This window comes from Channa argus, chromosome 17, assembly GCF_033026475.1.
Source record: "Channa argus isolate prfri chromosome 17, Channa argus male v1.0, whole genome shotgun sequence".
Lineage (NCBI taxonomy): Eukaryota > Metazoa > Chordata > Actinopteri > Anabantiformes > Channidae > Channa > Channa argus.
The window spans coordinates 17,635,481-17,662,778 of NC_090213.1; the positions used below are offsets into that span (position 1 = coordinate 17,635,481).

Consider the following 27,298-nt stretch of genomic DNA (forward strand, 5'->3'; position numbering starts at 1 on the left):
CTAAGCGAAGCTAAAGTGGACAGTGTGTATTGTGCAGGCACCATCCCTGGCTCTAATTTCGACAACTGTAGTGCAGAAGGCCTGACACTGCAGTTGCTGTAAAGACCATCTGCTTCAGATGCACTGATACTGCAAAAAAATGTACATCATATATTTCTTTCTAAAGTAGATCACATTATAATTAATATACATATTTCATATTGGTAGTGTATGTACAGTAATGTTTATGTAGGCTATTTAAACATTTGAAAAACTTTATTATTATATATATTATTATGACTATTATTAACAGTAGTTGTCGTGATAGTTGTAGATGTAGTAGTAGTATTGTGGGGCCAATATAATGGAGCCATTCCACTTATATAATGTGATGTTTTTAGACCTATTTAGCAGCAACTAAGATAAAACTCTACATGCCACCAGTCAGAGAAGTTGTTCATTCAAAAGCAGAAAGCGTGCCCGCGCTCGGGTGGGCGGTCGCGCGCAGCGAAGACAGAAAACCTGCTGTGCAGATGGAAGGAGAGCTGCGTTAAGGTTAACACACACAACAGGAGCAGGACCGGAAATAAGAATCCTCTGCCTTCAGAGTGGCTCTGTAAAAGCTGCGGTAGCAAAGGTTTGAAATAATATTTACATAGAAACATATATAATTTTTGTTGTAAGATCATACATCAAATGGCATATTGTCTTTTGGATTTATATTCATCTTCACCTTTGATAGGCCCCAAGTAACATATTCAGATGTTCTACTTGAAAATTGATAGGCCCAAAGTAATATATTCAGATGTTTTACTATAATTTAAGTGTATCATTTTACAAGTGCACTGAAATCAGTCATAAGCAAAATATGGGCCTACTTTGACTATCAAAGTAAAAGCAGTCATTGTACAGACAAATTTGAATTTTTTACAAGGACACGTCACTAGAAATACGGAGCATTGTACTGTTTTAATTACATTTCGTCTAACGTAGAGCATTTATATGTAACATTATTTTTGTTGTAATTAGTAACTACAATAGTCTGATTCATGTATGTAGTGCAGTAAAAGGTCCACTATAAAGTAGCATAAACAGAAATGCCTAAGGTCACTTAAGTGCAGGGGTAAATTAAGTTGTTTAACACTACAGTTTGTTAAGAATTGCTTAACCTCCACACTGCGACAACTCAATTCCATGAGTGAGGTTGCAATAAAGTCTAAATGAAACCGTCTCCAGACATCGTCTCTCTGAACATTTAACAATGGACGTGAGGAGCTCGTGCGTTTGGTGAGGCTTTTAATTTGACAGCGTTGACCGGAAGTCCACTTTTAAAATCTCGCGGTTTGACGGCTCGGCAGAGGGGAGGGAGAAAGGGGGGAGAGTAGCACAGAGGAGGAGGACAGGAGGAGGAGAGGAGGGAAGGAGGGAAGGAGGGAAGGAGGGGTGCTCTCTCATTGTTACTAACTCGAGGAGCGGAGGAGACCCCGTTGCTACACGTGAATTTCGGCACAACATTCAGGTAAAGTTTCCTTTAATTTGAGCGGGTTATTTTACATTTCTAGCCGGAGTGTTTCCCTTGAAGAGCCGCCTCGGCTGCCGCCCTGGCTCGGCGCCGTGGTCTCCAACACACCGGTGAGGAGCAGGGTGTATATACTCCGCGGTTACTATCAGTTAGGATGAAGTAACCGTCTCCTTTTGTCTCTCTGCGTTGCTTGACATGTCTGTCCGTTTAGTCCGAGCTTTTTGCTGCACCGAGTCTGTGACTGTGAGCGGACACCAACAACAACCGTGAACATCCCTGTAAGGTTAATTAGCCAAACACACATTCATATACGGACCAGTTAATTTATGAATTCCCGGCTCGGCGCTATAGGAGGATCCCGTTAACCCGGACTCACAGGTAACAGAGCTAACGTTACAGACGCGCTCGTAGAAAAACAATCACCTTTCAAATGGAGCTGGAAAGTTTGAATTATGTTTCATGTGCAATGAAATAAATGGCCTAATTAAGAAAAGCTAAAACCTAAGTTCTAGTTCATGTACAAATTATTCCACTGACTTTACGCCAATAATAGAGATAATATCTAAAAGTCATATTAATTCAGTTGTACAAGCTGCCACAGGAAGCTTTACAAATATAAACGTAGCCTAGTAATCATGTAGATATGTGCCCTGTCTGATTCTTTAGCGTTTTTTGTTTTTTGTTTGCCTTCTGTCTGTGATTTATTGGCGGTAATTAATGCTGTTGATGTTATAATTCATCCACATAACCCACCCACCACACTAAATGGCCTGAAAAGCAGTTACCAAGCCTCTTTTGTGAGCTTAATGTAGGATTAATAATGTTTGATTTCAATAAAATTTTGACATTTTTTTTGGTTTTGTTTTCTTAGATAACATCATCTCCATCCATATTTATTTGTTGGCTGGAAAGGGAGGAGTGGGAGCCATCACCAAAGCATCTTAAAGGACCAGAGCATGTCTCAGGTGATGGAGGTGATGGATGCAGCCAGCTTTGAACATGGCTGTATTGGATTGCACTGCCCATCCCAGTTGGTTTCCCTGTGACCTGTGGACGACGAGGCTACCAGACGGACTTTAAGCCTCAAGATTTTCTTCTTCTTTGTGACTAAGGCGGACACTGTCAGGACTCGGCCTGTCTTTCTAAACAGTCGTGCTCTGGCCCTAACTTCCTTCCTTCCTCCCTCCTGTACGGACCAGTCATGGATCTCCTGTGGGTGCTGTCTGTGTCCATGCTAACGGCCTGCGTTGCCATCCCCATGGATGCAGCAGCAGGCAGCCATAGTTTGTTCACCTGTGAGCCCATCACCCTGCGCATGTGTCAAGGGCTGCCCTACAACTCCACCTTCATGCCCAACATCCTGAACCATTACGACCAACAAACAGCTGCTCTCGCCATGGAGGTACAGTACACTGCTGTCATAAAAGATGTGAAATAATTTGTCCAAGGTTGTGCAGATACTTACTGATGTTTTCTCTTCCATTTGGCAGAACCTTTTGAAACACATTTATATCACAATGCAACTAACTGAAACATAGAACAATAAATTATTTTCAGTGAATCACCACACTAAATTTCCAGATCCCGTTTAGAAAATTTAATCTACTGAAAACTGTAAATAACTCTGTGTGTGTGTGTGTGTGTGTGTGTGTATATATATGTGTGTATAAAATTTTAATCTAAAGTAGAAAACATTTATCTAATGGTTGGAAAATAGCTAAAAAAATATTAATTTATGTTTAATATCTCGCCATTACTACAAATAATTGATATTATTTTTTATAATTTTAATTAATTACTTTTATTAATAAAAAATTTAATTTGTAATTATTTTTATTTTTATTAACTTTTTTCTATCTGACCACAATAAGTGCTGAGCACTTTTTATATTCTCTTTTTTTATTTTAATCATTCAAAATTATTCAAAAAATGCATTGTTTCTGTTAACCTTTTTGAAAATTAATACCCAAATTATGAAAATTTTTTATTATAATTGTTATACAGTTCCACAGACCAAAGTACAGCCTTCATATGTCTTTTTCTGTGTGACCAGCAATCCGAATCTTAAAGAGGTTCAGTTAATATTTATTCATGGCAATGAGAAGGATAAAATATCAAATATGCTGCTCTACTTTTTTTTTTCTATTTTGCGGTGACTTTGTCCCATGTTTTTTTTTTTTTTTTTTAATACTTTGTCCCTGTCGCCAAACTTTTTTGAGGTTTTAGCCACAAGGGTGGTAATTCACAAAAACATCATGCTTATTTGGAAAGATTCGGAAGGCACTGATATATGCTGTATGGTTTATGGTAGTCTTTGGTTTGGAAGTGTTAAGTGGAAACAGAATAACCCAGAGACCCTCAGTAGCTACATTTATGGGAAATATCATACATCAGGTTGTAATAAACTTGAGTTTTCCTTCAAAACCACACATTAATTTTTTTTTAAACAATGCAACCTTTTCTCCTCTTTTTCCCTTTCATTATCCCACCTACGTCCTTCCTGTGTCTGACCTTAACTGTGCATTTTTCCCTGGTTCCTTCACTCCTAGTGAAGAAATAACAGACACACTTTTACAGTATGCGTATGCTGCTCCATAGATTCTGCATATATTACACAGGTGGGCGTTTGTGAAGTTAGTCTTGCTCATATGTTGAATAAGTAGCTCAGTGTGTCTGGTGCACCACCAGCAGCATAGATGGCTATCAATGTGGCTAACTGGATCTTTGCAGAGTGTTGGTAATATCAAAGTGCTAGCTTAATTTAATTTGGCTCCTCTAGCTGCAGGAACTGGGAGTGTATAACCCAAACATTAGGCAGAGAATTAAGTTTTTACATTTGTCCCTGGGAGACATGAGAACAGTGCATTATTAAATGCCACTAGTTTCACAGTGTGTGTTGTCCTTAGACGGTTTCTGCCCGCACATGTGGCAGATTGACAGAGATTTACCACAACATGCAGAGATTTTTCACATCAGTTGTTGTGCACCAAAAGCCATTTTACATAACAGGCTTTTAATAGTTAGTCAACTTAGTCTGGGAGTGAGGATCCCAAACTGTTCTGTGTCCGTTTGGTGCAATTGAGGGATTAAGCTCAGATTATGTGTTCAGTCCATGCTTTAGATAATCTATAGATTTATCAGCCGCAATGTCTGAGAGTTGTAGGTATTATCCTCTTTATAGTGAGTCAGACATTTAAATGCAACCAGGGAGCAGATGCATCACCTCATTAAGTTAATCCCATCACCTATATAGGCTGATCTCTCTGATTGCTCAATCTATACAGCAATTACTGTCCAAACTGGCCCAAAGCATTACACTGGATGCTCTGTTGGATAACATTTTACTCCATTCATCCCTTTTATCTCAGTTTGTCAATTTTAAACATCATGATTTTACCAGTTTCTGTTTTCCTCCATCACTAATTCCTTTCAGCCCTGCCCCACCCTGCTTGGTACAGCATCAGTCTCGATGTGTGGACCATCTGTGCCTTCGCCACATCACTTTCCTCAGCCTGGATACACTGAGTGAGACAGAGATGGAGAGATATTGTGTGGGAGGTTCAGTGTGCCATGAAAATCCAGGGTTATGTAACCTCTGAACATGCCCTGCCTGCATATGGTAGCACAGCACATCACAGCTGCACTTGCAAATGCTTCCAGGTTAACTGCCTGGTCATGCTCACACTGTTTCCTCTGAAAGATGTGCCCTCATTTTCTGAGTTTACTCAGTCTGACTTTTCTCTTTACGTGTGGCTGAAAAACTTTGCATCCCCTTATTTTGAAAGACCAGTAAAACAGGAGTAAAACAATAATATATATTATTTTTTTAATAAACAGTATTTAATGCACTTTCAGCAAGTACAAATGTTCCTTCAGAATTGAAGGTAAAGGGGGATGCAAACTTTTGTCGTCATTGTACCTACAGGTACAAATTTTCTTTTAGCAACTAAAGTAAAATGATCAAAGAATGTGATAATAAATTGCCTCATCCTAGATAAATTAAGAAAAAAATAATTTTAATGAATTGCTATTTAAAGGATGTTAACTTTTGCAGCAAACCGAGAAGTTCACAGTATTCACAGCACAATTATTTGAATTTTGTTTTTAATTATGGCTTCCAACAATTATGAAAACAAAATCATTGAGATAAAATGATTATTATGCCCCTTTTCACTTTGCAATGATACTCTTAGGTTCTCTTGTATTAGAAATTTTGCGTAACCTTATACCATTTGTTTTTCACTGGAATTATCTATTTAAATTTCAAGAGAAGCTTTTTCAATTAATTTCAAGTAATTGTATGATGTTTCTAAAGTCAATGAGTAATGGAGTTAAATAATCATGATCACAGTATGGAAGATAGTAATTGTGATTATGAGTTTTGCTATAAACAAGCAGCCCTAGATCACACTGCTTTTTGGTTGGGGCTTTCTAAATACAGTAGGTGTATTTATTTTCAATTTTAGTTAATTTTCCTATTGCTAATATGGGGTTTTGAGGCCAGGTTAGCTTTTTACACCCAATCACAGCATGTGGGTTTGCAGTGAACAGAGAAGCACTTCTGGTTTAGACGGTGTTCACTTTCATTGGTCACGGATCCACAATTAAGTCTCTTTTAGTGCTCAGAATTGCTCGTTGGCATTGGAAAGCACATGGAAACCCAATGGGTTTCAAATTACGAAGAGTACACTTCTTTTTGGCTTATGTTTTCCAGATAACTTGCCCTAGATCCAGTTCATGGGAGAATTCAAAGCCTGTAAGATGTTGAGGGCAGCCAAATAGGAATTGACAGTTGATTTTAAATGGAATTAAGTCTCCTGAATAGCCATGATAATGATGATGAATGCACTGTGGAGAAACTGGGAGTTGGACAGGAATCAACCGCTGCCAATCTTGCAGTTTTTTCCTAAACCCCCTGAAGGTGGTGTCTTTCTAAATTTCTCTTTTATTTTTTACTTTTTAAGATCTTTTCAAGACTTTTGTTTTTTGGGGGGGAAATGTGTCTCTTATATGATCTGAAGCATTTTCTTGCCGTTTTAATAGTAAAAGGCAGCTTTTTGCATGAGGCTGGTGTTTAGTTCAGTAATAAATTACAATTTTGGTGCATCAAAGATGTGCAGCAAAACATGCTAAAAGGGTGGATTTACACAAGGATAAAAGGTGAGTAGAATTGATTTTTATTTTATTTTTTTAAATATATTGTACTAATGAAAGGAGACAGCAGAGACAAAGGTGATGTCTAAAAACTGTATTGTTTGCTTTGGTGTTCATTGTCGCTCAGTCAGTCTTTGTTGACCGCCGAATGACCTCCCTGCTAAAGTGGGACAGCAGCAAGGGATAGGAATTGGCTATTATATAAAATAATATTGTGCCGCAGTCATGAGATAAGTAGAAGCATGGCGGATTTAAGTGGCATTACAAAAAAGAAAAAAGCAATGGGCTAAAAATCCCTTTCTTTAGCAATAGATGCACACACACTGTAGCTATTGGATGAATGAAGTTTCTTTTTTTTTCTTTTTTTTTAATTGGAGCCTACTATGCTCTTTTAAAACTATTTTTTAAAGCTATTTTGTCAACCTCCAAGCCAATGACAGTCCTGGCCATAGGCATTGTGCTTTCAGGCTGTCTGTCTGTCCATCTGTCCCATTCTTGTGAATGCGGTATACTTGCCATTTGTATTTCAGTTTTTTTCAACGTGTGCAAAAAAGTCCATTTGGACTTATGGGTGAAATGATTGAAATATGATTCGAGACAGACATGTATGTAAACTGCAATTTGACTATTTAGTGTAGGTAGCAATTATAGCTCATCCAAAGATATTCTTTGTGCAATGGGAGATACTATTTTCTTGCATTTGAAAAATGCCACAAACAGAAGCATTTTTGTAATGTGTAGAAAATTGGTGCTGCAGCCTTGTCCTTTACTGCAGTTACTAGAAAATGTGAAGTGTAGAAAATGTTTCCCTAGCTTTGACCCAAGCTTTTACCGTTGTAAATCTCTTAAGATTGCCCACTTTAAAAGGGAGGAATTTACTCATTTTGCTCTTTTGGTAGGCTTGCACAGACTGGGTGGTGGGCACTGTGTTTAGAAAGGTTGGAGTCATTCTGATTGTTTTGGTAAAAATAAATCAGAACAGCAACTGTTTCTTCAGGGTGAGATGAAACAAGTGAAAGATTTTCCATTAGATTGATAAATGAAAGCCATTTAATTACGAGTTAACAACATTTTTAATGGTTGTGGGATAAAAAAAAGTCACATAAATATCCTCATGGGAGAAATTCAGCGACAAAAGTAAGGAAACACTGTGATGTCTGCCTCTCTAGATTTATTCTTGGTCACCTTGATTTCCTTCTATGGCATTTGTTGTATTTTGTTTTGTGTTGCATGTTGTGAGAAGAGCCTGTTAATCCACTCACTCCCACTTACACACATTTCTACCATTCATGTCATTTAATCAGCTTCTTGTCTCAGGTTTACACGACATCCAGATAAACTGTATCAGGTTACAGTTGTTGTGTAGAATAACCTAGATACTCCACTCATGCTGTCTGAATGGCTTCATAAAGGAGAGGTTAGGTGTGTGTGCGGATGTGTGTGTTCATGTTTTTGAGTGTGTGTGTGTGTGTCTGTAAAATGCTGATAAAGCTCTGTGATAGCTGCAAGTCAGGAAAAACATGCTAAAGTAAACAAAAAGAACAAACAATTAATTATGCACATTTTGTTAGCTAGTAAAGATGTATCCAGCTCTGCATGTGTATGTATATACACACTCACAAACACACACACAATGTGGTCTGATAAATCCGACCTAGCGTGACCCAGGCTATAAAAGAGCCTCTTGTTTTATTTAATGTCCAACACCTTGTTTATTGGCTATGGAGTGAATGAGAAGAACATCCAGAGAGCAAGTCACTCGTCCAACCAATTTCGTGTGTGTGTGTGTGTGTGTGTGTGTGTGTGTGTGTGTGTGTGTGTGTGTGTGTGTGTGTGTGTGTGTGTGTGTGTGTGTGTGTGTTACACATTTTCTGAGTGCAGAGTCTTACGTTGTCACACACTTGCTTAGCAGTGACACGGCTGAATCGGTCGCCCCATCCCTTCTCTCTCTCTCACCCTTCCAATCCAGCCATCTCTTTTGTCCTCTCCCTCCCCCTACGCAGGGCTCACCCGTTGCCCAGGAAACAGTCCCAATTGTGCTGTTAACAAAGGCAGCAGAGGCTTTCTTGCCTCCCGGGAGGTGGTCCCCTCTGCCTTGCACCCTGACCTCCTCGAACCCTGCTCTCCTCCCTCTTCCTTCTCCTCCTCTTTGGTGATGCATCACTTGTTGCCATAGTGCTGGGCTTGGAAATTTTAGGAATTGGAACAGCGACAGAAGCAAAATGGGGGGAGAATGAGGGAGAAAAAAATATTGAGGGGAAAAAGGGGTGAAGCAGGGTGGGGGATGATGGGATGAGGTGACTAAAAGAACAGCTCAACACAGACCAGTTGGCCACGGTGGGCTTCTTTGTCTGCATCTTAGCAGATGACACAGCGCATTTATTCAAAACTAATGACTATAGCATTAGGAAAGTACACACAGCTATACTTGGATGCACCTCATTTGACCAGGGTGTATAATTAATTATCATAAAAGTTTTGATCTGATTCAAAACAAGCATAATAAAATCTAAAAATATATATGGAAGTGAAACTCAGGTCAAGGCTGTTTTCCTAATTCTTTAAAGGCTGAGGATTTTGAGGATTTTGCCTTACAAGAATATACATCATATTAAAAAAATCACATCTTAAATAAACAGATATTTGCTTTCTACTGAAAAACATATAACCAATATTTATTTCAGTGTTTACTGAAAACTTGTTTAGACTAGTGTTTTTCAGTCTCAGAGCGAATATTTGCTTCTTAATTAGACAATTTACATCTGTGGGAAAACAACCAGAGATATTCAGTAACCCACGTTTAATAAGCTGCAGAATTGCATTCGAGCACTGTTGACTATAGCATTATAACTTTAGCAGTAGATCATTCGGAGGTCTTTTACACAAGGTCCATTACAAGTCATAGTAGTAAAACTACTGGTGTAAATAATATATTACCAATAGCTGTATTTACCTTGAACTGTTTCAGTGTCACAGTACTGGTATTGTTCATGCTGGTTTACTGTCGCACTGTAACGTCTTACTGCAGTGCTTTAACAAAAATTGCTTTAGGTTGATGCTTTTCCTTCTGTGAAAAGTCTAAATCTTTGTTCTATATTTTACAATAACTATAATTGAACAACTTATTGGCTTAATTTTTTAAAATCCATCATCTTTAACCGGTTAACCTGTTCAGAGTCACAGTGGCCTGTCATTGAGCTAGAGGTGAGGCCTCTTTTTTATAGGAGGCCAGCTGACACAGAGGAAGTTTCCCTCTGACTTCCTGGAAGACAAGGGAAAACACAGCCAACCACAAATGGACAAAGGCAGGACCCAGAGGCCATCACACAACACAGAGAGACATACACAGACAGACAACCATTCACACTCACATTCCCACCTAGAAGCCATTTAGAGTCCCCAGTTAACCTTAATATGCATATCTTTGGACTGTGGGATGAAACTGGAGTATATGAATGAAACCCACGCAAGTCCTGGGAGAACATGCAAACTTCAAACTGAAGGGCCACAGCTGGCTGGTAGGTTCGAGCCAGGGACTGGTTAGGCAGCAGGACTAAACACTACTCCACCGCGCTGCCTTTTATTAAATCCATAGTCTGAGAACTGCAGTTCTCAATAATTTAAGTGAGATTTTAGGCAGATGATGTTCGATCCCCGATCCCGGCTATATGTTGAAGTGACTCTGGGTAAGACACTGAACCCATAACCGCCCATTCCCATCCCCAGATGTGCAGTGCCGGTCCAAGCCCGGTAGAAATTGGGGAGGGTTGCATCAGGAAGGGCATCCGAAGTAAAAAACTGTCAATGACAATGATCCGCTGTGGTGACACTGAACTCATGGTAAACGCTGAAAGGACAAAAAAATAAAAAAATGACCAAGTGCTCAGCCTATGGTACATTCCACAAGTCCTGACTTGTCATTAAGCTTATTCTTTCTATTAACACTACAATAACTTGTCAGGGATTTAAATGTTAAGCATAAAAACAAATAGTTGTGCGTGTGAATGGTTGTGTCTGTGTCTCTCTGTGTTGGCCCTGAGATGGTCTAAAGATGTGTCTAGTACCCTGCCTCTTGCCCAATAACAGCTGGGATATTTTGTACTTTACATTTTATTTACACATTTGGCCTGAAGTATTTAAAACTTTTACACTTGTCTCAGCTCTCAGGACACACACTCTCATTCAGTGTCCTCAACAATTTGTTGTGTTGCATGGATTTTAGATCATATTACCCAGCCACATTTTTTTATAGATTTTTTTTTTTAAACAATAAAAACATTTGCCTGTAAAGAATTTAAGAACTTTAGTGTGTAAATCTGTGTTTATAGATTTTTAATGGCTTTATAAACGCAGCAGTCGAAATAATGCTAACCCCCCTACTGTGAATGGCGTTCCTTTGCAATCTCAGAATCCACTGCTGTGTGTGTGTGTGTGTGTGTGTGTGTGTGTGTGTGTGTGTGTGTGTGGCATATTTGGCATATATATGGTTTTGTGGCATATTATTCCACATTTTCGGAGATCAAAAATCCCCTGGCAACTCCAATGAATATGTAATAACTTTAGCAGAAGGATTGAAGCTGATATTACATTAGCATACTGCCCCCAAAAGCCTGGACTATTTGAAAGTGTTGGTATATTTTTGTTGTGTATTACATGCTTAATTCTCCTTACATGGCAAGCTCTGAGGTAGAAATCAACCATGGCAAACCCCTGGCCATTCACTGAACCAGTAGTTCACCAGATGTTTCCAGTGTGGCCATTAGCACTGAATCCCTGTGGAGATTGTAGACGCTGTGCTGGGCCTCATGATGTTGGTGTTTGAAGGCATTTGGGCTGCTGAATGTGTGGGTAGTGAAACAACCAGCCATATGTCCTGTCTACCACCAGTTCAGTCCACATTGGCTCACATGATGGGTTGAGTGTCTTAAAAGGCTGAATGGAGATACTCAATGGTTGGAGGAGGGGTAAAAAGAGTAGAAAATGGATGGATGATGGAGGAGTGTAAAAATAGAAAAATTGCAGGAATTAAAATTAAGTGAAAGAGCTGGAAATTCAAGCTCCCTTAAGATGCATTAGATCGTGATTTGAGTGGTCACACTACACTCACAGGGCCTTTGAATTTAAACCATGTACTGGCAGCAAACCTCAAAGGGAAACACTGGGAAGATAATCAGTACAGTAGCACCTATTTCTCATTACTGGCAGGGTGGTGTGAAATTCAGGCTTTTCTGCTTTTGCAGAAAGGACTAGTGTTATTTCTCTAGAGATGGTTTCACAATATATCCTTTCTTCGGGCTTTACTGACATTGTATTGTCATGTTCAAAAAGAATTGGATTTAAAGTTGTCTTTTGATGACCTCTTGAATTCAGTTTGGATTATTGTTGGATTCAGAAGTTCATCCATTTTGCCTCAGTCTGCTCCTGCTACTTTTGAGGTTGTATAGTATTTACTAATGTGGTAATGTAGATACAGATTAAAATAGTTTGGTGGCATTGGTCTGTAGTAGGGGTGGGTTCTATAGACTTCAGACTATATAAGGATACTTTACAGTATTTGTGCAGTAATCACATAAATATAATGTTACAATTCAACAATATATTTTAAGCTATAGTTATTTTTACACACAATGTTTAGAGACAAGCAAATACAATCAGGTAAAAATAATGGACATCATCAAATCAAAACAAAACCAACTAAACTAATTTACTAAAAAACTAAACCAACTAATTTATATAGGATATGAATGAAATATGTCTTCATGTGACATGTCTAGATCATGACATGTATACAAACACATCATCACACATCTATATGATTAGAATCTTGTTGCAGCATTAACACAATTCTTACATGGGGAAGGAATTATAACAACCCCAGAAAATGACGTCTGCAGATCTATAACATTAAAGGTAAGAAAAGCAAAAAAGAAAAAAGAGAGCACCGAACACTTCACTACTGTAAGACATAGTTCCATTTTAATGCAGCATAATACGCTCTTTATGTCTTTATGCCTCAGATTATTCTGGCTAAAGACAAGATACAAGTATTTGTGCTATATCATCTTACTCCAGTGTTGCAGAAATTGCACAATTGACTGGTTGGTTGATCTCCATTATAACAGGCATCTAAGTCACTTAATTTGATTCTCTGCATTTTTGCGAGCACGTGAATACTGTGCTGAGTTAAGAGCAACACTATAGATTCTACATGTGATCATAAAACCTTGTCATCACCCATCCATCCCTGATCCCTGTGACTAATCAGATTCTGTATCCTTCATGGCCATCTCATTATTGCTCATTTTCCTCTTGCCAGAGAAGTCATATGAATGGGGCGATGACAGAAACTACATGGATGTGGGTGCTATGTGTATGGAGGGCTAATCTTAACACCCATTACAATCCTTTTTTACATAAAGACATCACATCTGGGTGGCAGACAAGCATGCTCTCAGGAGAATGACATGTGCTGGTGTTGTAGACATATGGTAGGAACACATTGCCGTTCTGTTCAGATTTGATTGTGGTTAAGGTAGAAAATCAGCAAAAAATCCTACATGCTGCAGTAAAGCCAGGATTAAGAAGAGTGAACTGTGTTTCTTCTGTTTTATCCATATAGGATAAAACCAGGTTTATAAGAGCAGCCCTGAAGTTTCTTGACCATCTTGTGAATTTCTCTACGTTACATGTATTTTTTGTACTTATATCTGGGTCAGTAAAGAACAATTACACTTATTTTTTGTTTAAACAACATTGTATAGACCAGCTACTCTTCCTTTAACTCAGTCAATGTTCCAGCTTTTGTATGTGGGGAATGGCCTCATTATTTTATATAGACAGAGGTAACTTTTATACTGTTTGGCTTTATGCTGTATATTCCACTTCCATATATCTTTATTAAAGACACATTATACACGTTCTGCTCACCATTGGAGGCAGAACAAAACAAATCACTTTTTTAAAACCACAGCGACTTGTCCTCCTTAATGTCGACCCCACAGTCTGTCCTCTCCTCACCCCTACTTTCCCTTCCCCCTCCCTGTCCCTGTCTGTCATTATTCAGACCTCTGTCTTTAAATTTTGGGGGAGGGTGGGTAACATGTGTCAGACTGAATTGGGTGTGGCCAGAGGCTTTTCTGTAGCACACAGACATACACACACTAAACGGAGATGTGTATGCAAATTCAGAAACACGTGGTATTGTCAGTCTTCCACTCACATCCACACACACACACACACACACACACACACACACACACACACACACACACACACACACACACACACACACACACACACACACACACACACACACAACTGCCTATCTCTTTTGGTTTTAATAGAGCATGCTCCTTGCTCTCCCTGCACCTCTTGGCTTAGTTTAAATGTGTACATGGGTGTGTTGGCATGTAAATAATATACTTCCGTGGTACTGTCTTGTATCTAAGCAGTGTGTCAGTCAGTCACAGCGTGGTCCTGTTACACAAAAGCCCTGTCAGCAGCAGACGCCTGTGTGTGTGTGTGTGTGTGTGTGTGTGTGTGTGGTGGGAGTTGCTCAGCCTGTAGGGCTCCTCCTGATTTTGGAGAGAAGGATGGGAACAGAGATGCACAAAGGGGGGGGGAGCTGGAATTATTGAGAGGATTATTAGGAAAGAGGCCAGAGTTGTTTTTATGGACTCATCTCCAGAAACTGTCAAATGATCTTTGTGCCTTCTTTTGGCCTACATTGTCATGTTTGAGTAACTCTTTAGCCTAGTGGTACCTGTTTAAACTGTCAAATGAAGGAGGTTTGATTATTTTGCGCCATTGTTCGATATATAGTAAAAGTCTGTATCTGCTACTTTTTGTGTCTCTACCTGCAGCCGTTCCATCCCATGGTGAACCTAGAGTGCTCTCCAGAGCTCAGGATGTTTCTCTGTGCTCTCTACACCCCAGTTTGTACTGATTATGGACGGATGACTCTCCCCTGCCGCCGCCTGTGCCTGCAGGCCAAGAGTGACTGCTACAAATTAATGGACATGTTTGGTGTCAGCTGGCCAGAGGAGATGGACTGCAACAGGTTGGTACAAGAGCAATTGGTGCATCAATCAAGAGGGAATTTTTCTTCTTGATTTGTCTCAGTGTTAACAACTATGCTCCATTAGTCATTAAAAGGAATTTTCTGTCTGTGGCAGAAGAAATTGTGCAGAAGGAGACATGTAAAAATAATTCAATTCAATTCCACTTTATCTATATATAGCGCTAATTCACAACAAAGTCATCTCAAGGCACTTTACAGAATGAAGTCAAGATTATAAAGATGTATAGAGAGAACCCAACAATTCCCCCTTGAGCAACAGTGGAGAGGAAAAACTCCCTTTAATGGAAGAAACCTCCCGCAGAACCAGGCTCAGGGTGGACGACCATCTGCCTTGACCGGTTAGGGTGAGTGGAAAGTGAAGAGAGAAAAGAACAGAGCAACAAAAGCAACAACAAAACATCAGAGAGGTTTGTAGGACCAGTAGCTGCACATCTTCAAAGCCGGGGACACCTACAGAAAGGGACAGAGAGACAGAGACAGAGAAGGAGAAAGACAACTACGGGAGAAAACACACAGAGTTAATGTCATACAGTAGTATGATACAACAGGAAAATCCCTGCAGCCCAAAAAACATTTTTTCCATTGACTATTATGATAAGAGACACTGTTGACAGGACACCTCGAACTAAATAAATTTTGCTTTTTAATTTTTCTCTTATGAACGAACCTTCAGTGAGGCTTTATGTTTGTAAACCATTCCCATAGCCCCGAGAGGTAACTTTCATTTTCAGTGTGTCATCACATTGTGAAGTCTATCGAGCAGTCTTGTGCATAAAGAGCCAGCACAGAAACACTAGTGGGGATGTGCAGTGGTCTGTACAATTAGAAAGACAATCCAGAAGCCAGAAAGCATTTTGTGTTAAGAAACCAGGCAAACAGTTTGCAGTCAAGTACACGGCATGTTACCATCTGCTATCCAGCTCTTATAGTACATGCATTTGTAACCTTACTGGATGGCAAACGACCCCTATTGACCCCACAATACAAAAGGAGGAAACACAACATTTCACAAAACATGACAACTAACCAAAGAGTTTAGCACAATACTAAAACACAATGTCAGGAGCATTTCTATTAGCACTTCCACACAAATAAACGATCTTTTAACGAACGACTCTTTTTGGCTAGAAAATGTGCACTGTGTAATTGGATTGGAGAAGAAACCCAGCGGTAAAGAGAAATGTAAGCCTTTCCAATGGAAAGACGTAGTGCAAAAGTAAAGGAACTGACAACAGGTTTATAGCAGTGCTTTGATTGGGAAGGGAAGTTATTGGAAACCTAGAACAATGTGCCCACATTGTACTAGGTTTCCAATAACTACTTATACACCAGGTCAGAAATTAAATAACCTGCACAATATTAACAAAAGAGTGATGATTGTTAAAGTTTGACAAATGTACAAAATGTGTTTACAGAGTTTTTAAGGGTAGCATTTAGTAATAATGCCTACATATGTGTTAGTTCCATGTATACTGTGTGTATGTATATATCCAAGCATATATATGTACAGGTGCATGATTTATATGTTATATAATGTAAATGTCTGTGTATGATTATAAATTAATGCCCTTCCCTCCTCCTTTTTTGATATTTTTATTACATAATAGGTAGAGACAATACTGTTTGCTCCTGATTGGATAAAATCAAAGTCAATCAACACCTGTCTGTCCAATCGGGAGTAACCAGTGTTATCCCTACCTGTTCCGTCCATCAATCCATAATCTGTAACTGCTTATCATGAGTAGGGTCATGGGAGGGGCTGCTGTCATAGTTACCAATCTATCTCAGGGCCAACACTGAGCACCACACACAGACAAACAAACCTTCACACCTACGGGAAATAAATCGTTGTGGTTTTCTATTTAAGTGTTGTTATTTTGCAATGCTGTTGTTTTGCACCTACAGCTCACTGTACAAATTCCCTGTCTTGGTCATTTGAGTTATTGAGACAACAAAACGTATTTAGCAGCATGACAAAGCATCAAAACTCTAATTTGATTAGAATTTTTGTCTCAGGCCAGTTTCAGGTCTCTGCTAGTACAGTTTCTTACTGTTCTTCAGCAGTCACCAGTCATCATACCTCTGTCTCCTTCCAGGTTCCCAGATTGTGATGAGCCCTACCCACGCCCCGTAGACCTCCGGTCCGGTTCAGACGCGACTGATTCACCCATCTCTGTCCAGAGAGACTATGGCTTCTGGTGTCCAAGAGAACTCAAAATTGACCCAGAACTCAGCTACTCCTTCATGGGCATCAGGGACTGCTCGCCCCCCTGTCCCAACATGTACTTCACCCGTGAGGAGTTGACATTTGCCCGCTACTTCATTGGGGTGGTGTCCATCGTCTGCCTGTCCGCCACCCTTTTCACCTTTCTGACTTTCCTGATTGATGTGTCACGCTTCCGTTACCCAGAGCGCCCCATTATATTTTATGCCGTGTGCTACATGATGGTGTCCCTGGTCTTCTTCCTCGGGTTCCTGTTGGAGGACAAAGTTTCCTGTAATGCAGCAAGTCCAGGGAGGTTTAGGGCTTCAACTGTGACCCAAGGCTCCCATAACAAGGTGAATAAATCTGCACTTTGTTTTCATTTTCTGCTTTCTGCTTCCTAAATGTTGAAAAGAAATGTTCATCTTGCTGTTGGTTTTCCTCCGTCCTAGGCCTGCACTCTCCTCTTTATGGTGCTGTATTTCTTCACCATGGCCGGGAGTGTGTGGTGGGTCATTCTGACAATTACCTGGTTCCTGGCTGCCGTTCCCAAGTGGGGCAGCGAGGCTATTGAGAAGAAGGCCCTCCTTTTCCACGCCTGTGCCTGGGGCATCCCCGGAGTCCTCACAGTCACCTTGCTTGCCATGAACAAGATTGAAGGAGACGGTGTCAGTGGTGTTTGCTTTGTGGGGCTCTATAACTTGATGGCACTGCGCTGGTTCTTGCTGGTCCCATTGGGACTGGATGTAGTGGTGAGGAAAAGTTTTCAAATACAGATGGCTCATAACAAAATAATCATCTCAAAATGAGGCGTATGTTTGTCCACAGGTACAAAAGGCTAATTCCGACATGTAGCCATCTCACTTGCTTCGCTCTCCCATCAACTTAGGTGGGTGTAGCCCTGCTGTTGGCAGGTATTGCAGCACTTAATCGGGTCCGCATGGAGATCCCACTGGAGAAGGAGAACCAGGAGAAACTGGTGAAGTTCATGATTCGCATTGGTGTGTTCTCTGTGCTTTACCTGGTTCCTTTGCTGACTGTTCTGGGCTGCTACATGTATGAGAGCAGCTACAGAACCATCTGGGAGACAACGTGGGTCCAGGAGAAGTGCAGAGACTACCACATCCCCTGCCCCTACCAGGTAATATGCAAGACTGTGGTATCCTACTATATTCTGATTTTGATTAATGATCCCCAGTTTAATTTGGTAAAAACTTGTTAAACATACTTATTTATAGTTGAACTGTAGGTTTGTCTGCACATATTTGCTGTCACCTGGTGGCATCTGGTGGGAGGTATCTGGTGGGAGGTATCTGGTGGGAGGTATCTGGTGGGAGGTATCTGGTGGGAGGTATCTGGTGGGAGGTATCTGGTGGGAGGTATCTGGTGGGAGGTATCTGGTGGGAGGTATCTGGTGGGAGGTATCTGGTGGGAGGTATCTGGTGGGAGGTATCTGGTGGGAGGTATCTGGTGGGAGGTATCTGGTGGGAGGTATCTGGTGGGAGGTATCAGGTGGGAGGTATCTGGTGGGAGGCATCATTGAGTCATCAGTGACGGAGCATATTGTGTCTCTTAATAAAGACCAGAAAATTGGTGTGTGTAAACAGTCACTGTCCAGCTGCTGGGCCGTCTCCCCATTTAAATGGGACATGATGTTATGTGGCACTGGAAAAGGGATGTTTAAGAAGAAACTCAGCAGGCTGGATTATGAGCAAAATAGGTGGTATTTATTATATTAACATTTAAAGTATTAAACAGAGGCAAAACAAACTCCTGGGAAGTCAACCGACGTTTTTTTAAAGCTATATAACTATCTAATTATAGCAACCTGGGAAAATAGCTTGAGTAGAAAAAGCTTCTTACTACGTATCCTCTCCCAACCTGGTAGCCCCCTGCCTCACACTGATGAGGGCTTAATGATGCGTATTGGGGAATACAGGGCTTGGTGAACCTTTTCACACCAGCATAGACCAAGGTGCACACACTCCACCGTGACACGTGAGACAGTGCAGAGCTGCAGTAATATCAAGCACCAGTGTACACGCACACACACACGCACACACACACGCACACGCACACACACACACACACACACACACACACACACACACACACAAATGTTGAAGCTCATTTAATAGAGCTGTTAATAATTTAAACAGCTTCCTCTCACTGTTCTTTGTTCCTTTCAGTCAGGTACCACCTCCTGCAAAATGACTTGGGTTTTTTGTAGTGGTAGAGCAGACAGGGAAAGAGTGTTGCAGGTGGGCCGAGTTGCAGCCTGTCTGCCTTCTCTGTGGGCTTTTAGTCAGGTCCCAGCTCAATAACAGTAGCAGCCCCTCATGGGTTGCTGTCTCAAATATATTTGTGGATAGTGTCCATGCCTGTGATGTTAACATGTGTTAATCACTTAATCTGCATGTCAGCTACTGTGGCATGAAGACTTAACTGATACAATGACTCCAAAATCAAATTTAGACCTGCACCCCCAACCCTGTAGTGTTCATGAAAGCACACACAAACCCCTAACATGCATCAGACTCTGCTCTACAACCTTTGGTTGCTGCTCGACCTTTCTCTCCCCAGCATGTCTCTCTCTCTCTCTCTCTCTCACACACACACACACACACACACACACACCGCTCTGCTATTACAGTGATAAACTCATAAGATTTGGCAAATGAGCAAGAGAATGAGGCTGAGTTTAGTCTTTCAACTTGGAAGGAATATGAGAGAATGGGCCCCCATCCTTTCTTTTTGGGTCATTTTGCATCTTTTTGCTGTTGCTCTACATCCTTTTGTGGCCATTTACTGTTTAAATTGAGCTTGTTCAGTAATCTATTTATGCTTAAAGCAAATTTGACATCTGGGTAGTTTAAGCTGCATGTCACACAGAGCTGGATACTGGAGCTTTAAGCTGCTGGGTAGATGCAGCTGAAGGTCTGACATACAGCCAGTAATGAGGATGTGAGTTGGACCTGTTTGCTTCCTTATCTCTCTGCTGTAATGAGTGTATCTGTGCATCGCTGAGCTTCTGGGCTGGCTGACTGTCCTGCTCATAATGAGGCCATCATGACCACATCGAGGGTGTGTGTGGGGAAAAGGAGGAGAGATGGGAAGAGAGAGCATTTGTGTTATTCACTGCCTGCCAGCTGTAGTACGGTTGTTATGGCAAAAAGAAGTAGGGACAGGACTGCTGAATAGCCAGCAGTACAGCATCCAGGGTTTGAGTTGGTACCTTTCTGTGGATAGTGTTCATACCTGTGGGGTTACCTGCAAGCAAGACATGCAGAATAAGTCTGTGTGTGTACGGATGATAATGCAGCAGATATTTACTATGAAATTACCAAAGGGAAAAACTGTGATTTAAAATGGGAGGGTTGTGTCTGTTGTCCACCGTGATTCAGTTTTCCTCTGCTCTGTTTCTCACACACAGACACACGCACCCTCAGGACACATGTGGGTGTATTAGCTGCAAGAACCTGTATCCTGTTTCTCCACCTCCAACACGTCCTCCCACATTTTCCAAACCTTCCGTGGTGCATGTATTTTATTGTTTTAGTGCTGTTTCAATCAACATAACGCTTCACCACCTAACAAATAACCATATCTTCTGTGTGTGTGTGTGTGTGTGTGTGTGTGTGTGTGTGTGTGTGTGTGTGTGTGTGTGTGTGTGTAGGTGGAGAGTACAAGTCATCCTAAGCTGGTGGTGTTCCTGATCAAGTATGTGATGATGCTGATTGTAGGAATCCCCTCAGTGTTCTGGGTGGGCAGTAAGAAGACCTGCTTTGAGTGGGCCGGCTTCTTCCATGGCAAGAGACACAAAAAGTACGTAGTTCACACTGTAGCTAACAGGCCTGACTTCAAGCATCATCACTGCATCTGCTTTTAGTGACAATGAAGTGTGAAAAAAAAAGACAGATTTTCATTTGGGAATAAAAAGTTAAATATTAAATACATTTATGTTCAAATCAATTAAAAAAAAAACTGAGACATTTTACCATTTCATGGAAAATATTAGCTCATTTTGGCAGCAACACATCTCAAAAAAGTAGGAACAGGGTGATGTTTACCATTGTGTATCATCTCCCCTACTTTAAACGTCTGGGAAGTGAGGAGACCAGCTGCTGTGTCCCAGGATTCTAGCTGCTCAACAGTCCTGGTCCTTTGTTGCGGGATAAACAAATTGTACATTTGTCTTAATTCTTTCTTTAAAATAAAATGAAAAGGCTGCGATTTCTATGTGAACTGTGGTCAGGAGAACAGGACAACACAATAAGATGCAAAATGAAAACCTGGTAACAGTAGCAGTATTGTTAAATGTTGAATCTTGTATTTCAAACTTTGGAAGTTGCAGCATTGCTCACTGTGTCATTGTGACAGCGTGTGTGTGTAGATGTGTGGCTTGTTGGTGAACACAGGCCCTTCTCTGCGCTCACCCCTCTCCCCTCCAAACTCAGAGCATTAACCCCCTCTCCCACCGCCTGCTCCACACACTCCTCCATCCTCTTTTACCACTCCCACCACCCCTCTACCTTTTCCCTCTCTCTCCCCACCCTCCTATGACGATCCCTGCCCTCACTCCCTTCCTCCTCCCCCTGCTGCAGTGCAATGGTCAACGGGAGCAGACAGGTTCTCCAGGAGCCAGATTTTACCCAGCTGCTGCTCAGAGACCCCAACACTCCCATTGTTAGGAAGTCAAGGGGCACATCCACTCAGGGGACCTCCACCCATGCGTCGTCCACACACCTTGCCATGCTGGATGAACCGCCCAGCGCCAGCACCAGCCGGGCTGGCTCAGTGCGCAGTGCACGCTCCAAAATGAGCAGTTACCATGGCAGCCTACACCGCTCCAGAGATGGCAGGTGCGTCTTTAGCTTTCCACTTTCCGCTTAACTTTAGACTCCTCTTTTCTTCAGACTGAGCTTTGTACTCTTCCATCCCAGATACACAGCTTCCAGTTTCCGGGCTGCAGACGACCGCTTGCCCTATGGCAGCATGACTCGACTCAACGATAAGTCCCAGTCCCGACACTGCAGTACTAACCGTCTGGACAGCCTGTCACCGCACGGCTCTGCCCAGCGACTAGAGAGCCAGTCCCGGCATAGCAGCGTCCGGGACCTGAGCAGCGCTACCCAAGATGTTTATGGTCTCCGTGGAAACGGGATTCACAAAGTCTTGGAGGAGGACAGAACTCTAGCTAGAACTTAGCTGAGACCTTTCGTCGAGACGTGAATGGACAGGTGGAAAATGAATAATTTTCTTTGTCCATGAAGTTTTCAGAACATGTGAGCATCCATAGTAGGTTTGACAGCACTGTAGGAGCTCAGTGTAGATGTTTGCCTTAAAATATCTTCAGCTTTACCCATCGTCCTAGCTGATCCCAAAAATTGAAGGTCATGATGATTTTAGTAAAGTTTATGGACGTTGTGGCCCTGATGGTGACACTGGGAAATGACAAGGTTTCACTGTTGGACGTACAATATGCTACTGAGCCAGCTCACACTGGATTGTTTTTTACTTTTACTGTAAATGTTTGTATAAAGGACTCTGAACAGAAATTAAATGAAGGATATGAGATGTTATAGGAGGTGGAAGCAGGATATATATGCTGGTGACAACATTTTGTAACCTAATGACGAGAACTTTTTCACAACCAAACGTGGTTTGTTCCTGCTCCACAAAAGCTGTACATGTTTTATTACCTTTTCCAAAAGCCTCATTTTAAAAGCTCATAAGTCTTTATATTGAAGAGATTGCACCTGTGTAATATGGAATAAGAGGGAAAGTGTCTGAATCTGTGGTTTGTTATTTTTAATGACAGGGCCAAAGCAAACGGAATTCAAACTCCTGCCTTATGATAGTTTGCTCAGGCAGAACACAAAGTTAAAAATAGGTCCGTTGAGGTGTTGGTCAAGTGTGGAGCTGAATGCAAACTGTTGAATATTTCACTTTTTCGTTGAAAACAAGTTTACAGCTTGAATAGTTGAGCATTAGCTGAAATTGGAGTCAAATTCTGAATAGTCTGCCCTGTTTGAAAGTGTGATTCATGGTATAGCTGCTGTAGTATCAAGTTAGAAGTTTCCTCTAGTGGCAAATCTTGTGCATAGATGTAAAAAGTCAACTTTTTGTTGTTCATTTGTTGTTTTTTTTTTTTTTTTTTTAAAAGAATGCATAAGATGTTTCTTGACAAAAGAATTAACCACACAAACACACTGGGTGTGTAATTGTAACAGCCCTGCGCTTTATTGAAATACATCGGAGTCAGGTTAATGAGTTCTCCACAAGTGTGGCAGCCAGTTCCATACATTTTTTTTTTTTGTTTTGACCTTACACCTTAAATATTTTTGTGCAAAAAAGAATCTACATCACCTGTAGTGGGTTATCCTCAGTAAAACGCCCAAACCATTCAAAAAGGAGCAAATCCAAATAAACCAAAATCAAAAATGATTACATCTATAACATGCAAAACTGTACAAATTATTACAAAGCAATCCTAGAAAAAAAAAGTGTAATATGATATGAAAGAGCAAAATAATATAGAAGGTAATGTAGATAAGACCTCACTGAAATGCAAAGGCGTTTGAATTTGTTTTGTTTTTTTAGACTTTCTTGCTCTTAAATGTTACAACTGGCACCTCAGCCATAACACTACCTGTCACCCTTCTCCCTTAAACCATTTCATCGGTTTCTGTCTTTGAGTCCTCACCACCCTTTATGTCTATTGTTGATGTCTATTGTACCACACCACCAGATTTTTCCCTCCCTCCTTCGCTCACTCCTCCAGCCACACATCCATTCATCAAATAAACCTCATTCTCATCTAAATAAAAGTTATTCATTGGTTCTGACATTTCTTTTCTTCGTTTCTCTTCCCTTCTCCCTGCAACTGGATTTCCTGGATCAGTTTCTCTGTACAATATTGGCCAATAATAAAATACCCAGCAAAGACCCAGATAATACATTTTACAAAAACTCCAGCAGGAAGTGAGAAGACATTAGCTTAAAAAAAAAAAAAAGTTGAGGTGGTTATTTGGAATAAAACCAGTTTAGTTGTCATGTGATGCTTCAACTACTCTCTCTTCACATAAATGGAATAGCAACTAAAATACTTGGAATGGGTTGTCGCTTTGTTGCAACAGAGGAATCGGCAGGAATGACCAACAGAGAACTCGTTTTTGTTTCCCTTTCTGACAAACTTGCAGTTGTCCCTACAGACGACCACATTTCTCTAAACGCCACAGTGAGAAAAATAGACCACTGTGCTGTCGCTAACAGCAGGCCATTATTAGAGTACAGTATGTGCATTTGTCTCACAGAAAATACCACATTATACTTCCTGTTTAACGACTGGATATTTTCAGCTCCGTGCTTATTGTTCCAAGCGATTCCTCCGGTAAAATGCTTTTGCCTCTGTCTGTAAACTAAAGCGGACCAATGTAGTCAACAGGTTTTGAACTATAAATGCCCTGCTCTGCGGCCAGGAGCCACCACACCGTAAAATGCTTTTTCAAAAGGCCTTTTCATCCTGCCAAAGAAATACTGCCTGGAGGGAGGGTTAGAGATCCAGCCTATTTTTTTTTTTTTTTTTTTTTTTTTTTTTTTTACAGACAACAGGCAGCACTGAGGTTATTTTATCTGCGGTTTATCAGAAATAATAACAGAAACCAATCTGGCTTGCTCGCAGCTTTTCGGTGTTTAGATCATTATTTTAGTTTTTTTTTTTTTTCTTTATGGAGGTCTCTTACAACACACACAGCTTTTTAAAGAACAGTTTCAGAAAACATTCCTCAGAAAAAGCAAAGGCTGCACCAAAGACACAATCTGACAAGTCTCCCTCTTTTTGTCCATTTTTGGTTACATTGAGTGGATGTCTCAGTGGAGGGACTGATCTTTTTCCATCCAGGTACCATAGCGAATTTAGGAACCCACATTAAAAGCTGGTTAATGATTGCTTCACCACTCAGAGGAGAAGCAGGACAAGGCATTGGCTTCATAAAAATAAACAAACCACAAAAAAACAAAACACCTCAGTCTGTGCAGATACATGTGTGATAGGTGGTTTGTGATAAATGCACAGCTACAGTACGAGCAGTAGTGTAGATACATACAAGAGGTTTTTCACTCCAACACAAACAAAGTGGGAGGGAATAGGAAAAAATAACAACGCGTGTCATACATAAAAAACAAAATCTCTAAAATCAATGGGTATAAAACAGAAAACGGGAAAGTGGTTTAAAATGGCTTTTTGCGTGAACACAACCCAAATTCACTCAAACGAAAACAAGTCAAAAAGCTTTTTTTTTTCCTCTATAGTATTTTCCTTAGCATATATTACTCTCTACTTTGAACCTATGTACATTATTGTGATGGGAAGTCTGTGAGTTGGTCATTGTGGATGTACAACAAAGTGGAACGCTATTATAATCGAGGACACGTCCAGGGATCCTGTATGATGTCACTCGCACCAGACCAATGAGGAAGAGAGAGCAGGAACTGTGATGATGTCATACAAGGAAGCATTATTATTAACGCTATTTGTAGCTTTTTGCTGATGGTCAAAGTAAAAAATATAACGTCACTGCGCTTAGTATCATGAGCAAAAAAAAAAATATATAATAATAATAAATCATTGCTTTCCTTTCTGTCCTTTTTTTGCCAAACGTTTAAAATTTTCTAAAGCACCTAAAGAGAAAGCAACAGAGGGATGTGGGGAGGGAGGGGGGCTTAAACTCCACCCATCTGCTTCAGGCCATGAAGAAGTACCTCCCTTTCCTTGTCTAAGAGTGATAAATAAATTAAAATATTGTCCCCTAAAACCCACAGGGTCCTATGTACAAATACAAATCATTCTCTCTCCATAATAATCCTCTTCTTATTTGTTGCATTGTGAAGTTTTCAGTCTTTGAATAAATCTAACCCGGGGGAGGGGGACGCTCTGGACAGACTGTGGTGCTTCACTTGACAGCACCCAGAGCAGAGATGGGAGGTTTTCATTCCTATATCATATGCCCTTTCTAGATAAACACATGCACACAACCTGGCGAGCACATATAGCTTCTCTCAAACACACACACACACACACACACACACACTCTTCAAATATCAGCATCCACATGTACACAACCACTAATTATTGATAACTTCTCCCTCAGGAGTTCCCTCAAAGAGACGATGAACTTTCTTGGGTGTTTCCGCCCGTCTGTAGCGGGAGACAAGCTGAGGTTGAAAAGTGGGACAGGAGGCGCAGTTCTCTGGGCAGTGAGAGGGATGAGGATATTCAGGGTAGGGGCAGGCAGGAGGGCACGGTGGAGGAGGTGGGTTCGAAGTCCTGTGCTGTCGGTCAGTCAGTTGATGGGGTAAAGGGGAAGGGGCTTGCAGGGGCTCATGTGTCCCAGCCCATCCGGTCTGTGCTCTCCAGGGATAGGGACTTGGTCTTGTGTGGGGAGGCCGGGCTGGGTGGGCTGCTGAAGGTAGAGCTGTTGGAGGCCGTGGAGTGACGGGGGGAGTCTGAGTCCTGGAGGAGACGAGGAGACAAGGATAGAGAGGATGGAAGTGAAAAATTCAAACATTAGAGGATTCATGATGTTTATCTCATAGTAAATACTAGTCTTTGATCCATATTTATGATATTGGACCCTACTGCGCTGTCTCTGGTGTAATAAAATACATAAAAGGAGCGAGATATAGACATTTTGAGTTTTCCAATGAGCACTGAGCATAAACTAGCAGCTTTCCTGGTCCTCAAATGATTCTCTGCTCTTATTAACGTGCTTTGCACATCATCTTCATAATCATCAGCAGATGAGCAGCTCAATGGAGCAGAAATGATGAGGGAAAACAAACATGCAGGCGGGGCAGATGAGGAGGGAGGGGTCAGTTAACCCTCGTACTATGAAACACATACAGTATGACCTGCAAAGCCTTTGTATGAAAAAGCCTAATTGGCTAAAATATGTGTCCATATGTAAATATGTGTAAATGTGTCCACCGGCGTGAACAAGAGAACACAATGTCATTCATTTGTAACGCTGCTGACCATGTGTTGATGTCCCTGTTTGGGGGATTTCTACCGGTCTAGTGTGCTGTATGAAGACAGACAGATGCTTGCTTCTGTTCGATGTGCAGTCACTGTCCACTGTTTGGATCTAAACTCACACAAACACCGGTTGGCCTATAAAACCGTCTGTGTTTACAGTAATCCAGACTTGGCAGCTAGAAACATTCAACACTTGCAGATTTAATGTGTGTAGATGCTCAGCCATTTGTTCAAGTTCTTCAACACTACACTATGGAAAAACACGGCTTTTACAGCCATAGTGATGAAGCAGACACTGAACACTCGTAGATATGCATCAGATAT

At 41.0% G+C, this 27,298-nt stretch overlaps 2 protein-coding genes across 10 annotated transcripts in view; one reads left to right on the forward strand and one right to left on the reverse strand.

Moving 5' to 3' along the window:
- Window positions 1-1,379: 1,379 nt before the first annotated feature.
- Window positions 1,380-23,786, forward strand: fzd3a (frizzled class receptor 3a). 2 transcript variants are annotated; one of them, XM_067482403.1, is made up of 9 exons: window positions 1,380-1,498; window positions 2,373-2,903; window positions 14,518-14,714; window positions 16,832-17,294; window positions 17,391-17,690; window positions 17,828-18,079; window positions 20,615-20,763; window positions 21,543-21,800; window positions 21,882-23,786. In XM_067482403.1, exons 2-9 carry the CDS (start codon window positions 2,703-2,705, stop codon window positions 22,144-22,146), a joined length of 2,085 nt encoding a protein of 694 aa, XP_067338504.1. In that variant the 5' UTR covers window positions 1,380-1,498; window positions 2,373-2,702; the 3' UTR covers window positions 22,147-23,786. The 2 variants fall into 2 exon arrangements, with proteins under 2 accessions (XP_067338504.1, XP_067338505.1); XM_067482404.1 differs by lacking the exons at window positions 21,543-21,800; window positions 21,882-23,786 and adding an exon at window positions 21,396-21,535.
- The window catches only part of cdc42bpab (CDC42 binding protein kinase alpha (DMPK-like) b), a 75,016-nt gene continuing 70,875 nt past the window's right edge, over window positions 23,158-27,298 (reverse strand). For all 8 annotated transcript variants that reach the window (XM_067482398.1, XM_067482397.1, XM_067482395.1 and 5 more), the window contains one exon: window positions 23,158-26,452. In XM_067482398.1, coding sequence (XP_067338499.1) covers window positions 26,321-26,452 — 132 coding nt within the window. In that variant the 3' untranslated portion in view covers window positions 23,158-26,320. The remainder of the gene's footprint in view (window positions 26,453-27,298) is intronic.

Excerpts from the sequence above, each read along its gene's own strand:
- fzd3a (XM_067482403.1), top strand. The coding sequence starts at position 2,703 with ATGGATCTCCTGTGGGTGCTGTCTGTGTCCATGCTAACGGCCTGCGTT. Across the intron at positions 17,295-17,390 it reads CCCAAGGCTCCCATAACAAG|GCCTGCACTCTCCTCTTTAT; the intron begins GTGAATAAATCT and ends CCTCCGTCCTAG. Across the intron at positions 18,080-20,614 it reads ACATCCCCTGCCCCTACCAG|GTGGAGAGTACAAGTCATCC; the intron begins GTAATATGCAAG and ends GTGTGTGTGTAG.